This window comes from Anticarsia gemmatalis, chromosome 5, assembly GCF_050436995.1.
Source record: "Anticarsia gemmatalis isolate Benzon Research Colony breed Stoneville strain chromosome 5, ilAntGemm2 primary, whole genome shotgun sequence".
Classification (NCBI taxonomy): domain Eukaryota; kingdom Metazoa; phylum Arthropoda; class Insecta; order Lepidoptera; family Erebidae; genus Anticarsia; species Anticarsia gemmatalis.
Genome location: NC_134749.1, coordinates 2,376,461 through 2,395,245, shown reverse-complemented (window position 1 = coordinate 2,395,245; position 18,785 = coordinate 2,376,461). Strand labels below are relative to the sequence as shown.

The following is an 18,785-nucleotide window of genomic DNA, read 5'->3' as shown; positions in this document are numbered from 1 at the left end:
ATAGTAGGTATGCAGTGGATGACTGATATAAATTCCCTCAATGCGTCGCATGACTTAAAATTTTAATGTTTATGGATCTTGTCCAAAATAATTGATTTGCTATTGTACCGTAAAACGGGGTGAATAGAATTCGCGGGGTGAATAGAAAAAAAATCAGGAAAGTTTTCAAGGCCAATATTTGAGTACTCCTCGTTGAAGAATCTAGTTCAAATTTGAAATGATTACACGTCGATATTACTTCTCTGCGGTGTCATAATTGTTTAAAGGTTTAAAATGATATTTATACCCAAAAAAATGCTTCAAACACAACCGTCCTCGAATGCCTTAATATCGACCTCCAAAACTTTGGATTTAAAGTGGGATTTCTTTTCTAATGAGTTGTTTGAAGTGTTTATCTCTTTAGGTGTATATTAATCTATAAAGATACAATATTGTTAATTGAAAAAACGTTTTTAAACCTAAAAAATATGTTTAAATCACAGAAATAGTCATTTTTTTGTATAAACGGGGTGAATAGAATCGTTTGAAGGGTGAATAGAACTACAGTATGGGGTAAATGGAAACATAGCAGGGTTCAATAGAAACGCGTAAGGGGTGAATAGAAACGAGTGAGGGGTCAATAGAGATTAATAAATAGGGTTGTCAAAAACTGTAAACAAAATTAACATAAACAATGAAAAATTAATAGTTATTAATGTTCTGAAATTCACAATTATCATTGTATCAAAGTTATAACGGCAAACTACTGCATATAGTATGAAAGTTAGTTAGGTTATCTTGTTTTATTTTTTGAGTTAATCTATACGAATCTATACTTAATATTATAAAGCTGAAGAGTTTGTTTGTTTGTTTGTTTGTTTGTTTGGACGCGCTAATCTCAGGAACTACTGGTCCGATTTGAAAAATTCTTTCAGTGTTAGATAGTCCATTTATCGAGGAAGGTTATAGGCTATATATCATCACGCTACTACCAATAGGAGCAGAGTACGGGTGAAAAATGTTACAAAAACGGGGACAATTTTGACCCATTCTCTCTTATGTGACGCAAGCGAAGTTGCGCGGGTCAGCTTGTGTAATTATCAACGGTTATTTCAATTTTTAAACACACAACCTCCCTTTTCAGCATGTTGGATAAGTCGTCTTTGGCAGCCCTAACAGTTTTTCCATTCACCCCTTTGGTCGTTTCGATTTACCCCTATCGCTGGGTGAATAGAAATTGACCATTTTTTTAAGGAAATATCGTAAAATTATGCATATTTTTCGACAAATATGGTTTTAGCTCTTTCTTCATGGCGCCGGACATGATATAGAATAACCCGACAATAAAAATAACAAGTTATTCGCAATAAATTTTTAGGACAAAGTTGAAAATTGTTTCTATTCACCCCGTTTTACGGTAATAAAAACGATGCATCTTACAAAAAGCTCGCTATCTACTAATAAGTGCGCTGCGGTTGAACAGAACCTATTATGAGATCGTTTCGATCGAAAGGTAGCGTGTCCCATAGGGCATACAGGAAAAAATATGTGATATAGTTAAAAATCTCTTCTCACTCCACAAAAAATTGTGAGTTAAATGCGTGTGCTTGGAACAAACCACCTTAATACTACATAGATAATAAACATCCATTGCATTGAAAAAAATGTAGATAGACAATTATTTTCATCTTTCTGAACGCAACCATAGCAAGGGCAAAGACACTTCGTTGTCTATTCGTAAAGGATTTTTTAAAAAAATAAGAAAAATGTCTTTTAACTCTAGCCATAAACAAATTGTAATTACTTTGAATTACTTTTTAACTTTTACTTATTAAGAATAAATCTTTATCTTAATTTTGATGATATTTACAGAAATAATAAAATAATTCTCGATTTATTAAGTACTTTTATTAGAGAAGTAACCTCAATTTTAAGAATTTGCAAGAACTCTCACTCAATTGACCGGAAGTACTTAGTAGTACGACATGTTTCATGAAACCCCCGTTGTTTTGTATCAAGAAAATGCAATGGCCGCCATCTTCGACTCTTGTGAATGTTTTGGTCGTAGTTTCTTACTTTGAGGCCTATTTATTACGTGCTATGCAATTATTTGACGGAAATAGTTTCGCTACGTTCTAGGTGTTATTAAATTGCTTATATACAGGTCAGTATAAGTTTTGTTCAGTATTTTCTGGAAAAGTGTTTACATCTGGATTTCGTACTGCTTAACTATTGTGATGTTGTCATTTTCTATAAATATTCAGTATTTTCGGCATAATAAACCTTAATTATTTATGTAATTTCTACTTTTAAGTCATTATTGTTTTATTGAAGTGATATAAATATACAAACCTCATTTTCGTATGTACTTATATTTCTCATGTCTTTGTTACTAAGCGGATTCAGTCGCTTCATAAGTGTCGAAGTTTTGATTTTTTCCTAAAACTACATACGCTTAGAAGTTATAATTCTCATTTTAGGTTAGTGTTTACTTTTTTGATGTTTATTAGTAAGACATTTCAGTTTCCGTGCTACAATAATGGCGGCAGTGGATTAACCTATTCGCTTATTTTACGCATTTATTGCTTCATTGGAACGTTTACAATGCATTATTTTGGTGTTTTACTTTATATTTTCTCGTAGGGAACGAAATAAAGTGACTTTCGAATAGTTTTGTGGAACAATGACCTCGACGGTCCTATCCTATTTGTGGACTAAAAATATTTTACCAAGAACATTATGATGTACATCGCGCGTATACGCGATGATTACGAGGATACATGGGTAAAGGGTCGATTTTCGGTTGCAGTCACATGAAATAAAATTTGGGGGCCGTGGTGCACTCCAAGGCGTCATCTCGGGTTTGACCCAAGATGATAGTGTATACAGCATGTCAGCTACATCAGAATACGAACCAGCGGCCCGGCAAGTGAGTACACCGTCTTTACTAACATAAAACACACCACAGAGGTCCCCAACTAGTCCTGCATAGGTGGCCATTTCACCAGTCACTTAGTACAATATTTGTAAATATTATGATTTTGTAACCAATAACATCATGTTCCTACTGTGCTTTCCTGCTTCCTACATCATTATTCTGTCCACCAATTTCATATAACTACTAAAACACACCTTTTCATTGTGCTCTCTTCTACTATGTAGGTTCTATTATATTCTAGAAATAATTATTTCTGTGGTATGCACCTACACTTAAACCATAGGCAAATCAGTGTATTTTTTCGCTTTCTGAAGCAATGGAAATCATCCTTTAGACTACTCATTACAGGTCCTTCAAATTTTAATAAATAAAGTTTTGAAAAGAAAAGTGTATTCATTAAAAACCTCTAAGTTTTAGTTATTACAGCTACTGGGTGAGTAGTGAGATTGTTTTTTTAATATGTATACTGAGCAAGTTATCACAAGTTTCGTGAATGAGGACATTTGATATGATTGTTACTCCATCATTCCTGTCGGTAATATGTGCAATATATGTTGATTATATGATAATAAATTCATTATATGGGAGTGGCAACAGCTTTTCTTGTATATTATTTGGTTAATAAAGTGAAAGGTACAGTGCTGTGATTATCAAAACAATAATCTTCCTGATTATGTGTATTTTTCTACTGCCATGTCTACATTTTCAACCAGTGTACACCTAAAGAAACAAATCCAAGATTGTATGTATAATTTTAAATGTTTATTCACACATTATGCAGCAAATGACAGAAACGGCAAATATTTTATAACTATGAATCTATACTAATAGTGTGTTATTGTTTGTTATAGGATTACGGGCCGACCACCTCCAGTGAAAATGTCTATGAGCATGTATTGGATCACAAACTAGCAGATATGAATGTACAAAGTGTCAGAACTCCTGTATTGAGGGCTGTGCCCTTGTCTCCCACTGAAGGTGATCCAGAACCTGACTCCACAAATCCTGAAAGTATCATTCAATCTGTGCACAAAGTAGATAAAGAAGTAGAATATCACATTGCTGAAAAACGTTGTGATACAGACATGTCTGTGGATTCCCTTTCTGGTCTTGTGAGAATAGAAGAAGCCATAGATAATGTAGGACGCATAGCTTATCCTATATTGCAGGAGGCAGATGACTCAAATGATGGCAATTATGTTGAAAATGCTACCACTCTCATTCAAGCTCCTTTGAACACAGCCATTGTACAAAATGTAACTAAGCTGCCACAAAACTTCACCATTAATGTTGATGCAGCTGTTGGAAACATCACATCTATTCAAAATGTGCAAGATGTATCTGGAAACCAAACATTATGGCTACCCACAATACTTGCAACCAGTGCCCCTACAAATGACACCAAGACAGATGACGATAGATCTCAAGCTGGTGTGTCACAAATCATCATCACCAGTGAAAGTTATGTGAATGATTCTAACCAGACTGGCAGAAGAGCAAATATTGTTACAGAGACCAACTTCATAAGCCGACCAAAGACATCAAAAGTCCAGATTTTGAGCAACATCTCTATCCCTAAGAACCCAAGCTATAATCAACAATACATAACGGGCAAAGAGATAGCTTCTGTATATGGAACACAAAACCATGTGTACAAACTCAGTAACTCAGTACTGTCAGCTAAACCCCAGAAAAATCAGTCTTTGATTGGTTGCTCTACAATGTCATCAAATGTGGTCAATAATAGTCCTATCAAGAATGTGCCCTACAGTCACACATTTACTAAAAGCACAAACTTAAATAAAACTTTGAATAAGGTAAACAATGGTGCTAATTTAAATGCTATGGTCGCTGCTTCCTCTGGCAACACACAATGCCATATATTATCTCGTGTTGTCTCTGGACCAAATAAGATGTCGGTACATTCTGGAAGGAAATCTGTCAATACTTTTAAAGGATCTAAGAACTCTGGGCAAGTCTCAAATCAAAAGAATCAGTCAAGGCCGATTAAGATCATACAACAGACTAGCTTAGACTACTCAGCTAACAAATCTGAAGGAAAGTCTTGGCCTGTCGCCAGCGTCACATATAAGAGCACGCAGCCAAGTTATGGAGTTGTTGATTCTAATGCTTCAAAAATTATCCAAAAAGTTGGTAGTCCTACACATAAGAGCCAACCCATGTCTCTCTCAAAGTTCCCTTCTAAAGGGGAGCGCTTAGTGTTACAGTCTCCTTGTGGGCCAGTTTTATTATCTACAGCACCAATCAGTACGAGTTTACCTAAAGGGCCCCACTATGTTCAATCAGGCTCAACACCTAATTTGCGTTACGTTCAGACATATGGCTCATCAGATAACCAGATATCATCAGTATCACAAGTGTCTGCCAATCAGCAACTCACAGCACAGATTCTACAATCACTATCACAGCCCAAACTGCTGTTACAGCCAAGTCCGACACCTGTCAACCATAACATCACAAGTTTGCCTCCTCCCCCTGAAGAACCCATTGAGACTAAACCAGTTCATCAAAAAAGAATAGTTGTGTAAGTACAAACAACTAGTTGAAATATTTAATATTATTATCAACTTATTATTTTTTATGAAACAAATATTAATATTTATGTGTTTTGTTACAGTGGCGATAAGACTACGTTATTAACAGAGGACGATATAATCGGTATGGAAGAGAGACCTAATCTTTCGGAAGAGCTTAGAAGATATTCTTTCCAACCTTTAGCATTTGTGATGTTAGATCACACATATGCTCAACCTGCCCAGAAGCAACCTGTCGCCACGCCACCCACTACTCCCGTGTCCACTGCTCCACCACCAGTGATAGTCTCACCTCCCATTACCACAGCTCCTATGAGTCCACTAAAACGCAATTCGCCAGTTATAATGTCTACAGCCTCATACGATATGCCTTCGACAGTGCCTACCAGTATTGCTGGAACTCCTACTCCTGTTTCTTCTATACAAATGACTCCGATGACATACAAGCCACAAGCGCCGCCCCCACCTGATGATGATGCTGCATCTGTGATATCTTCAATAGATGGAGACCGACGTCAAGCGAATAGAGGCGGTAGTGATACAGAAACTGCCCCAGAGGGAGAGGAAGAAGGTAAAACTCGTTGCATTTGCGATTTCACCCACGATGATGGCTACATGATATGTTGTGATCGCTGTGGTGAGTGGCAACACGTAGACTGCATGGGAATTGACCGTCAGAATATACCGGATGCGTACATGTGTGAACTTTGTTTACCGAGACCGATAGACCGACGTCACGCACGTGCCATACAATTAAGAAAGAGAGAAGAACTGAGCGCTCTTGGCGCCTCAGATTCGGACTCATCGGAAGGTGGTCGAGCTGGAACTGGTCAGAAAAGAAAACGGTTACTCACAGTCACCACATATACGAACACAAGTGGTTCGTGTGTTACTACTTATAACTCGACCGTCCCAGTGTTGCCACCTTTGCCACAACCTTCACTTGCATTACCTAAACGTGGACCCAAGCGACCGAAGAAACCAGAAGTTGTAAGAAAGAGTGGAAAAAGAAAACTTACAGAAAAACGAGTGAAGCGCAAAAAGGAACTATTATTGAGTAGAAGTAAATACAGCTCTAGTTTATCAAATCAATCTCATTTCCAAGATTCATATGAGCTGGCTGTAACGAATCATTACAGCCCTGAACTAAGAGCTAAAATAATGAAGTACAGCAATAAATTAGGGAACACACCCAATATGGCGTATGCCATGAACGCGCATTTATGTACAACTGTACCTCACGCTGGTGGCAAGATTTTAATTGCCACAAAGGACTTGAAAGAAAATACGCCAGTTATAGAATTAAGAGGCAAATACATGTTATCGAACCAGCACAGGCCGCAGTTACAGAACTCTGCTAGAGCTGGCAGTCAAAAACCTGGACCATTTGTCTTTTTCTACAGATTACCTAAAGATAACACACAAATATGTATAGATACAAGAACGTACGGAAATGAAGCGAGGTTTGTTCGAAGATCGTGTAAACCTAATGCTGAATTACAACATTGTATAGTTAAGGGTACATTACATGTTTATTTAGTGTCTATAGGAGTCGTGCAAGCTAATACAGAGATTACGGTAGGACACGATTCCGACGGTAGTAAACAGCCGTGCGCATGTGGCAATCCTAAACATTGTAAAGTGAATGGTCTGAACACTTTACCGCCACGAAAAAGCGTGGATTATCCGCCTAGAGAGAAACGAAGCAGAAATAGATGCTTTAGTTCTTCGTCTCCAGTATCTCCGCCACTCACACCAGCTGTTACAACGCCTTTGAAGGAATACGCGCCACATCTTCCTCTAGTAAAATCTGAGAAAAAATCTCCAATGCAGATCAAACACGAATATCCTCCATTATCTCCTGTCAAATCAGCAGTGATGGCGTTAAATTTCGATGAGCCTCCCCCACCAGAGCCAGAACCAATTGAGGATGTAAAACCTGAAATAGATCTGATAGCTAAAGAAGAAATGAAACCAGAAGATATTGACGAATTGGATTACTGTAAAGTTGAACCACCTGTCGAGAAATTTGAAGAAAGTGTAAAAGAAGAACCAATCATTCCTCAAGAGGTAGAAGAACCAATACTTGAAAAGCCCAAGCCTTTAACACCAGAGAAAAAGGAAGAAACAAAAGAGGTCAAACAAGAATCTGAAGATACGTATTCTGATGACGAGAAACCAGATAAACCAGTGAAAGAGAAAGTGGAAGAGAAGAAACCGAAAGAAGAGCCGGAACGGAAGGAAATAAAAGAACTTAAAGAGCTGAGAGAACTCAAAAAAGAACTTAAAGAACTTAAGGAACCTAAATTGGAAGATGATAGACCAGCGACGAGAGAGTTCACAGCAAAGTCAGCGTGTCACGACAGATCATCACGATCGAGTCGCACGACTTGCGTCAACCAAGACTCGCTGGACGATAAAACGGATGACTCCCAAGATAAGATACAGACTTCTAGCAAAGAGAAGGATAAGAGAAAGATGGTGAGTTCCAACTCGAGAGGAATGGGAAGTAGAAATAGAACATATTCTAACAATATGGTTCCATTTCAGACGCGCGAGGAACGTAAAATGGAAGCTATAATGAAGGCGATAGAACGCATGGAAAAAGCTGAACAGCGCAAACAAGAAGTTAAAGAGAGGCAAAAGCGACGAGAGTCAGACCCTCACCCCAACGCGAACGATAAAGACGACGATGAAGAAATACACAACACATCGAAAAAGAGGAAAAAGTAAGTAACATTATATTTTTGTTCGCCTCGTAATTACCAACTTTTTTTTGTTGGCAAAATTCCAACTTCTCGCTATTAGAGGTTAAATGTTTTTTTGAGACTTTATGATAGGAAGACTTAACAGCTATCAATATTGCAAAGACCTCTACAATAATAGACGCGTAATAAAAAAGAAAGTGATTTCGCATTTCATTCTATTTAATCTTGTTATAAATTCAACATGTTACATTTGTTTGATATATTAATTTGGTTGTCTTAGACGTAAAGGCCGAGCGCGCACTACATCCCAGTCGAACCGTCGGCGTCTGAACTCAGCTGATAGTGACATGGTGACCTCGGGTGACGAGGCGCCACATACACCCCTCAGCCCGCCGCGAGCTCTGCCACCACATAGAAGGGATAGTGCAATACCTCCTCCGGACAACGACAGAAATGATGGGGTCAACGAGGTATGTAAAAAGTTTAAAACGTCAGGAAAATTCAGTTATTAATTAATCCCAGACAAGTAACTGTTTTTCACCAACATTTTTGTTACAGGAAATCGGCCTAAGTTCAGCGTGTTTATTAGTAGAAGCGGCCGTCGGGTCGGTCGAATCCGCCTTCAAATTGCCAAAAACGAAGAAGACAATGGCGACGGAATGGATAGGTCGGTCGCCGGAGCGCACACCTTCGCCTTACAGGTCGCCCTACAGACATGCCTTAGTTTCCGCGCCATCGTTAGAAAGTTTAGTCAAAGTTGCTTCCACCATGATCGGGGACTTGAGTGGTGGTCAGGACATTGACCACGAGGACGACACTAGAGCGTCTCCACCCAGAACACCGGGCAGGGACAGGAATAGACCACCGAAAAAAGCGAAGAGGATTACTAGGAGTACACCGCCTGCAGAGGTCGTCGAAGTTGTCCAACCGGTGATACCGCAACACAGTGCCAAGAAACGATGGTTGAGACAAGCCATCAGTGAGGAAAGCGACTCGCCCTCTGCAGGTTTGTATTTTAGCCTCAACGTAGAGGTCATGTGATTTTTGATCTGAATAGTGTGTCTATGTTGAAATTCAGATGTATTTGTTTCAGAATCACCGCCCAACGAAATGGTAACACCATTGAAGAAGAGGCGGTTAGCAAGAGAATCCTTATCTTGCGAACAGAACACTATTGTGCCTGTAAGTATTCAATTTAATAGAAAGCTACACTAGTTCTTTGTGTTATTAGTTTTTCTAACTCCAATATTTTATTTATTTACACAGTGTAATGACGAAACTTCGCCTATTTTAACGTCTGAAGACTCGCCAGTCAAAGACGACAATCAAGCAATGTCACGCCAATACAAAGTGAGAAATATTATGGATAGTATTTACGGTAGGGATAGAACTCGGTCGGACAGTGGCCAGGGGTCCGATGATCAGTGCAATATGGACAACGAAGTGCTAAACATGAACATTAAAGGACCTCATGACAGTGAAAATATTAGGAGAATAATAGGTGTGCCGACGCCCGAGGACGAGATACCGCCTGAAATAATACCAAAACCTGAAGACAAGAGTAATAATAATAATGTAGAACTGGAAGAAAGCAATTACAACAAAGTGGTGCCAATGGAAATTGATACTACGATACCTGCACAACCAAAAATACAGGAGTCATTGGATGTCAATAACATTGACCCTAAAGGAATTGAGAGTCCCAATGACAAGCTGAACAGCTGTCAGTCTGCCGACACGAGCGGCAACTCGTCGCCACAACGCGACGAGATGGACGACATACAGAAGAAAATACACTCATTCCACACAGAAAACATACAAATACTTAAGAGCAGAAATAAAAAACCGCCCAAAGAGAAGCGGAAGAAAGTCAATTTGAACTTCGATCTTAATATGGTTGACGATCAAATCAGTATTCAGTTAAGAACGGAGGACACGAACTCTAAGGCGATAGAGGTGAACGGAGACATTCACGACGACATGAGCAATTCCGTTCACGACGATGTTAAATTACACGTGTCTCCAGAGAATATCCCTCTGCCGCCGGTCGAGTCAATACCAATACTCGCTCCGGAGAATATACCGCTACCTGAAGAACCGAGCCCGATGCCTGTGGTACCGCCTCCTGAGACCATCCCCCTGCCGGAAGAGCCCATGAAGCCGGTGAAAATCCTCCGACCGGTGTCACCCGTTGTGGAGAAACCGAGAGAAAACAGCGAGAAACCGTTCACCATAGACAGGCCATCTGTGTTGGAGAATTCGACGCTTCCGTTCTCATCGCGTTTTAGTTCAACGGGTTTATTCTCGGGAATCTTCAGCAACATGTCTCAGCCGTACTTGGACAGTTCAATAAACGAGAACGTTCCGAGCATGTCAATAATAAAGAGTGCAATAGATAGGACTACAATATTAGATAGTAGTTTGTTTGAAAAGGACAGTATTACGCCGGCGGATGAGTTGAAGAACGTGCAAGATATATTAACGCGAGTGAATAATATGGACTCAAATAACAGTGTGATATTATCGGGGGTGTTGAGTAGTTCGAACAAGTCGAGCTTGCTGGCGCCGTCGCCCAAACCCGTCAGCAAGCCGTACTGTCCGCGGACCAACGATCCCAGACTGAATCCTCCGCCTGTAGAAAAACCTAAACCTGTTAGAAGGAAGGTGAGTACTTCTAATGAAACTATTATTCCTTGAACATAGTCTTTAAATTTTTGTTGAGTATACTTCTGCAGTGCGCTCTTCATAATACGAGGGGATCTTCAGATCGTAAGGTTGTATCCGAGTTGCTTTTAATCCGAACAAACCTTTGTCTGCACACAACATTAACCCCTCTATGAAGTCTTATAACCACTAATCCCATTTGCCGTCAGCGATAAACGATTACCAGTGCTTTTATTAAAGTGCATCCTTATTGTGTCAAAACTACATGTTTTTATTACTAAGTTATGTCAGTACAGCATGAATTCAAGCAGACCAAGGCCTTAGATTAGATAAGTCCGCCTACATCTAAGGTCGGTGTGATTTACATGTGACACACTCTCGTTTTAACCTTCAAATGAAAGTGTTAAATAATTAAGTTAGTTATAAACTAAGAGCTTCACAAGTTGGGTATGTTTATTTCATAACAAGATCGAGACATCGTAAATGTTATTACAGCCTTGTGCAAACGATAAATTGTTATTATAATCTGTTTTGTCTGACATCAGTGCAGACAGTAGCTGAAGGAGCATATTGTAGGACTAAGTGTCCATAACTTCACAAATATAAAGGTCGTTGACCCGCAGGTTCTCGTAGACAGTTTTACATTTTGCAAGGGTTTTTGTGACGACGACTTGGAGGTAGCTTAGGAATAGCACCCAAATTTCTCTAGTTCAATCAATCCAAATCAGTAAGAACAATTAAAAATTACTGTTCTGATTTTAGTATGTAGGGGTTTTCACAGGCTCCCATGTAATTATACACTAGGCGCTAGGCTATTAAAAGCAGTAGACCAATGCACCCATGAGAATCTAATCTGATTCTAAGATATATTGTCTGCTACAGCTCTCTATAACCGAGTACCGCAAGCGGCACAAGGGGGTGGCCGGTGGTGAAGAGGGTGGGGGTGGCGATGCCAGTGAAGCGGGTGATGGTGTCCCGGGCGAGGGTGGCGTGGAGTGGTCTTCCGAGTCTTCCGGCGCGGGGTCGTTGTCCCCGCAGAGACTGGATGCTGCCGCCGCCGCGGCCGCTGACGAACTCGAGCAGCGGTTGCACCGGGAACTGACAGCTTCACACATGCCTAAAGGTCGGTATTAGGTGCTGTAACCTTTGTATTTTTCTAACTGTTAAACTAGATAGTTCTTAGCTTGTAATTTTAGCTTCCATGGTTTTAATTTCCTCGACAATTTTGCTGTAGTTTCTTACGAAATGTGTATTTATGATCTCATTCTACTGCTATTAATAGTTGCTTCCTTTGTGCTGTCTACTAGATAGATGATTGACTGCGAAGTCAAAGAGTAATTGCAGGTTCAAGTCCATGACAATACTAATTATATGCGGACGTCACACGTTTTTATTTCTAATTAAATTCATTATTCATACATAAATACGATGCCATAATCCCATAAGGGTATGTAATGAAATGAAAATGCTGCGTAGAATCAACATACGTGTGCTACTGCCACCTGCATATGTTTCGTCATTCATATCCGCCGTTTGGAATAATAAATCAATTGAAAAAAATCAACTGCGATAAAATTTTAGAACTTGTTATTTTGCTGCGTAACATTCGCTTACACATTAAATGTCATATTATACATTTGTTTCGGGTGGCAATGCAACATTGTCGAGCAACCAGTTTAATCTTCGCATCACACGTGTCATCGTTTTCATAATAAAAATACATAAAAGCAATATAATTCACGCTTTGAAATTGATTAATAAAACATGCGCAACATCTCAACATGATTGAAGTGCATGATCGCATTAAATAATTACGATGCGGGCGTCAAGTGGGGCACATTTTCCATTGCGGTTGCTGCTGTCATACTCGATTAGCGACTAGCGCTGATAGTGCTGCGATATACACGATGCGCTTTCGCAAGCCGGTTACTCTGGATACTAATGGAAAATGTTTATATTATAAATATTTTATGTGCATTAGTATGTTCGACGATCATGCACACGATGACTCACTCAGCTTAATGAAAAACGGAAATCAATCTAGTTTTATTTCAAATATCAAAGTCATAAATTCGATACGTATTCGAATCAAAACATTAAAAAGTGATAATTGATACTTTTTCTAATCATGCTACTCTTTTATCCAGCTAGTTTTATAAACACGCTATTGTAATTGCATTATGGCAACACTCATTGTGTTAGTAGGTAAAATCATTGTAATATCTTGGCCATTTAAAATACAACAATACGTGCATGAACAATTTATATGGTAATTCGCAAGCTTCTTGACAATGAAAAACTTAAGAATAAATATGAATTTTGCATGCAACAGTGCCATTCGAGATAATAAATATACACAAGCATTTACTGTAGGTACATGACGTTGTACATAATATAAGTGTGGGTATGTAGATAGTGTGGTTATGCAACGATCGACCTGGGTTTATCGCATGTTTTATTTTTTCGTTGATAATTGAGATATTGTTAGCAGTTTATTTATTCATAAAATATACAATTTTATAGCAAGCTTATAAAAAAAAATGCATATGACAATAAAGCAATTTTTTTATAATCAGTAAAATCGCAACGGAAGCTTGATTAGATGGCTATCAATTTGAACAATACTTTTGTACAAGCTCAAATAAGTACAGATTTTCTTATACCTTTAGCGGCCTCTGACCTTGATAGCTCTAAAAAACAATGCGCAAAGTCAAATATTAGTCTTATAGAACTCAATATACCAAACCATTTATAACCATAAAAGCTGTTCAAAACGAATCGTATGTTTAAAATGATTAGAACGAAGCAATATCGTTGTAGCAGCGCATAAACGTAGAGCGCTCGCTACAATAAAGACTAAAATCATTACCGGCGCGACCTTGACTAGTTGTAAACACTACTGCGCCACAGAATTGAGAATTCAAACAGTATTCATGTGGAGTTTTATACTTATTTCGTTGGTACATGCCGCCACGATGATATAATCATATAGCTGTGAACATAATACCTTTGCATCTATACCATTAGAAGTATTAATCTGCTCCAATGTACCCGTATGGATTTATTTTTAGACTATGTGAGCCGTAAACGTGACGCGCGATGCGGTTACTGTTTTGTTTTTAGTAGTTGGAGAATGTTTAGAGATTTTCGCTGCTCTCATTCCTATTTGTTGCTTATTGGAATAGTTGAATGCAACTAATACCTTTCTAAATCGAGGCTAATCGATTGTGCAACACGGTTGAGAGTAAATCTTGTGAACCAATTTTAGGTTTCCAATTAAATTTCATATAGGTACAATTGATGTAACGCTCAGTTGATAAATAAACAAATAATGTTTTTCTTATTAGATTTCAGTTATCGAAATTGAATATTTAAGTTATTTTTCTTAGTACATACAACTTTAAAATGAAGCAAATTTGAGTAATTATAATGCTGCTAAAATGTTTTCAATAACAATATCTATTTTCAGTGCTAAACATAATATTTTATTTCAGTTTCCTGAATTATCTATGTATTCAGGTGTGTTCATTGTATAATCATCACCTTGTATTAACGTATTATATTTGTTGATTGTACAGGTGTGTTCGACGCACAGCCAACCGCATCGGAGCGCCAGCGGGAGAACCTCAGTTCGCGGTTACGGCGGGAGTTCGGCCTCGCCTTACCTGACGACGAGGAAGCGAGACCTCCTACCGAAAACACCGGTATGGACGATTGGACTCATAAGTCCGATATGGGCAATAATATTACCTGTGTAGGACAAACCGGCCTCGTTATTGGAGGCGGAATTGCCCCTTTAGCTCCCACGGGGACTATCTCTGCCTGCAGTAGCAATAGCACGTTCTTCACCAGACACGATGGAGTAAATGGCGTCGTGGGATATAGTCCAGACACGTCGAATTGTGATATAAAACATTTTGACCAAATCGGATACAGTACGTCCTATGGGCATAAGGGGCCGAAAGGGTTAAAATGGGGAAGGAGAGGTGTATAATAAATATATTTAAAGATAATATAATATGTGTGTGGATCACACTGTCAGTGTATTTGTATAAATTCGCATTAAGCTTACGTACCATAGGAAAAGTATTATTGTATCTTAACTTACATAGAGGTATGGAACATTTCCCAATCAATATTGGCAAATATGGATGTTTTGTATATAATTTTGATACATAATGTTGGCATGTGTAATAAATATGTTTAATGCTAAGTAGTGGTATCATTTCTAAACGTGGCTATTGGTTTGTCCGGCAGATGGCGCGGGCGCTGCGAGGCGGTGCGACAGGTAGAGCTGTGCACACATAAGACATTATTTTTGTAAATCTCAGGCGGGCCAGCCCCGTCGCCTGTATTATATAATAATTAGTATAAAGGAACTTTTCTATGAGTGTACGTTACGTGCCAGCGCGCATATTGTATATTTCCGTTTCACGTCTAAGTTTTTATTTTCCACGGTTTTCTGCAAGTACAAATTGTTTTTATTTCCCTTTGTACATATTGTATATAGGAGAGTTAAGATATAATATAGGGAACCTACTCGGTAACGTATATATGTATAATGGTATGAAAGATTTTTTATATATGTACAATGTTTATGTATCTTATTGATATATTTATTTATTATCGATTTATTCGATAGAACGTTTAGGGAACGACGGCTAGGATTTTTGTACGCATAATGTTTAAGTAAATTATAGTTGTTTTTATTATTTGTTTTATGTTTTCTAGCGTATATAGGGGGTCCGAGGGCTCGTCCTAGTTGTAGGTCTCTTGTTAGTGTTAGAGGTTTCACGTGTACTTTATAGTCGTTTCGATACAGATACGCATTAGCCATTTCTAGAGGTTAAATCTGTGTTATAATTTAAGTGGAGCGTATATACAAAGAGTATCTCTTTGTCCATCATCACAAGGACGAATGTTGAGGCAGCTGGGTAACAGTGTTCCGGAACTTGACCCGCGAGATAACTCTGTCGCTCTGGCGTTATCTATTGATTCATAGGATTCATTGTTGAAAGGAATCGTTCGTACAAAATATAAATAGTTGTATATTGCAGTGTAACAGAGTTGTGCCGCGGGCTAAGGCTTATTTTAGTGTGGCTTATGCATCCAAATTGGATGAGTGAGGTCGTGAATTATTTGACTGACATGAATTGCAATCACATTAGTACTAATTATTAATTAAATATACCGATTTTTTTGTTGTTTTGACACGAATAAAATAATTGAAAGTTATTCTTTGATATATAATAATGCACTGAATACTTTTTAGTAACGTGCGCTTTTTGTTAAAGAATAATCTGTTTTTCCCGTTGTATCACAATGTGTTACAAATGTCAAATGTTTGCAGGGATTTTAGTGATATATTATCTTATGTACTGTGTACATTGTGTGCAAACATTTGTTATTTGTATTGGGGAAACAATTTGTTTGTTGAAGTGTCCAAATGTATAGAAGAATTGATTAGCCAATTATATTTGTAACACATTGTTTACGCATGTTAGCAATTGTAAAATTATATCGTTACTTTACAACTGTGCAGCTTACAACTACTACATTTTGTAGTTGTAATGTGCACAGTTATAAACATGGAGTCCTATTATATTGTATATATACATATTTACATGTTAATTGTAACAGGTGGAAGGTATTAACGATACTAGTAACGTAACAAGCAATAAACATATGTTGACCATTATTTCTATATAAGATAATTTTACAATTGTTACTGTACTGCCAACTATTATATTTCTATTATAACAACGAATTGATGTTGTGAGTAACCTCGGGCTAAAATAGTGTAATCACAAAAGCACCCAGTGATCTAAGGAAGCTAATTGTGCAGGCACTTGCAAAATATTCTGTTTGTTATATTTAGGTAGGCCTCGTAGGGACTCTAGCTTTAGTTTACATCTCTTTACTATAAATAAAGCGGCATTTGCACTGACGTAAGGCGGAGTTTTATGCGTCCAAAGTCGGAACTTGTTTGTTTCATAGTGCGTGTGCAGCCTAACATTGTTATTGCAAGTAGTCTCTTTTTCTTTGGTATATTTCACTAGTTTTGTCGTTTTAATGCTGTTGTGGCGGGTACAAAAGAGTTTCATACTCGACGAGTTGTCAACGAAGTATTATACTTGAATATTATAGTTGTTGTCCATGAATGGCGCTTCAGTACATTGTTGCTTCCATGTTTTATAGAATTTGTTGTACAACAATTCTTAAAACTGTATAACGTTTCGCAATAATTAGCTACTACGCTATAATGCTAATCTATGTTATAAAAAACTTATTTTTTTAAGGTTTTTGATGAACTTTCTGTGCGTGTACTTGATGCTGATATTTTGATAATAGTAGTAACTCTTTGTGGGTGTTATTATTATTGGACGAATGTGCCCCAACCTCGTATTAGGTAAAACAAACTTGTGAATATCGTTGCAATTTAGATTAATGTAATTCTATGTAGTTAAACTACGTTCTTAAAACTGCCCAGTGTCTGACATTTCATCCAAATCGTTGCTCAAAATTTGTAACATGGGTTCCACGTATCGCTGTTTTATTTAGGAATCCCAGTGTAATTAGATTGTGTGCTTTTTGCGGTCTTTAGGAGTATGATGTTCTAGCAACACCGGATGCTACCTTTGTCAATTACAACCAGCCGGTTGTCACTGTCCAATACTTTGTTAGAATTTGATTAGTTCCCCTTTTTATCTGTACTACTGTTTTCTTCTGAGCCATGAGAGCTGTTTGGATAAAAGTACATATCGGAATGTCGTTTCAATTAAATGTTGTATCTATGAAGTTTATTTATTTCTTTCTTGTGTCGTGCAGCTATTTGGAAGTCAGTTTATAGTCTCATATATAACGCGCGTGCCCACCAGGTCGGGACGCGCTCGCCTGCCTACTTAAAATTTATGTTTTATGCATAATCGTAACTTAGATTATAGTAAAAATATGTTGCAATAATGTGCCTTGAAGGCGTAATACACATAGTTATTAACACACAGAAATATATTTTAACAGCTTTATTTAATCCACAATTTTATTATTTTTGTATTGTATAAAAGAATTGTAGGAAGATTTTTTATTATTTTTTTCTATTGAATCAAATGTAGATTAGTGCTCAGTGAATGTGTAGCATCGCAGCACGACTTTGTCGGACTCATGTCAAATAGATTTGTAAATATTTCGATCTGGTTTTAATAAACTGTAAATTTATTGCTTAATATTTCTGTTGGAGTATATTTTGATGTCAAGCCTTTTCCGATAGTGATCCTATCCATATAGTGGTTTACTCGCAGGTGACACGTAAATGAACTAGTTCTCGAAATGTAGGATTTGAATCTGACATAGATACTCGTAGTTTAAATTGTGGTAATGGCAGCCGTAACTGTACATAAACATATACTCGACATCAAAACGCACTCTGACATTTTAATGTTTCTGTAGTTTATTAGATGAAAATCTTTGTGATAAAAAAATCTTAATTATATCAACCCGTAGAAATGCGTCTGTGTATATATTATAATAGTTATTGATAAGTGAAAGCTATATTTTGTTATGGTGAACAAAAAGCGCACTCTCTATCGTTTGCCATATTATGAAGCTAGTTTATTGGTACTTTTGACTCCCTTGTGATCGCACCCACCTTCGGCATGTCCCGCTCCCCCGTTGGATATTTTTATGTAAGGTATTCGATGTAACAATGGAATATTTTGCAATATATATATTAATATAATTTTTTAACGCTAAGTGATCGTAAATAGAAGAAGCTGTATATTATCCAGATGTTAAATATTATTATTTCTTTCTCAATGTTTGAACTAAGCATGTAAAATTTAAAATAATACTAGAGAATAAAAGATGTTATGATAATTAATTACATAAAATCTTCGTTTGAATGTAGCGCCTTTCCTTTTTCCTCGTCGCATAAAAAATACACAC

The 18,785-nt window shown here is 37.6% G+C and overlaps 1 protein-coding gene across 5 annotated transcripts; it reads left to right on the top strand.

The window, feature by feature from the left end:
* Positions 1 to 2,002: 2,002 nt before the first annotated feature.
* upSET (SET domain-containing protein upSET) lies at positions 2,003 to 18,742 on the top strand. 5 transcript variants are annotated; one of them, XM_076114073.1, is made up of 12 exons: positions 2,003 to 2,143; positions 2,789 to 2,908; positions 3,769 to 5,462; positions 5,556 to 7,953; positions 8,023 to 8,201; positions 8,461 to 8,650; positions 8,739 to 9,186; positions 9,259 to 9,362; positions 9,447 to 10,844; positions 11,727 to 11,967; positions 14,423 to 14,548; positions 15,102 to 18,742. In XM_076114073.1, the coding sequence occupies exons 2-12, from the start codon at positions 2,870 to 2,872 to the stop codon at positions 15,134 to 15,136; spliced, it is 6,852 nt and encodes a 2,283-aa protein (XP_075970188.1). In that variant the 5' UTR covers positions 2,003 to 2,143; positions 2,789 to 2,869; the 3' UTR covers positions 15,137 to 18,742. The 5 variants fall into 5 exon arrangements, with proteins under 5 accessions (XP_075970188.1, XP_075970185.1, XP_075970184.1 ...); XM_076114070.1 differs by having other exon boundaries at positions 5,556 to 8,201; XM_076114069.1 differs by lacking the exon at positions 15,102 to 18,742 and having other exon boundaries at positions 14,423 to 15,057.
* The last annotated feature ends 43 nt before the right edge of the window (positions 18,743 to 18,785 follow it).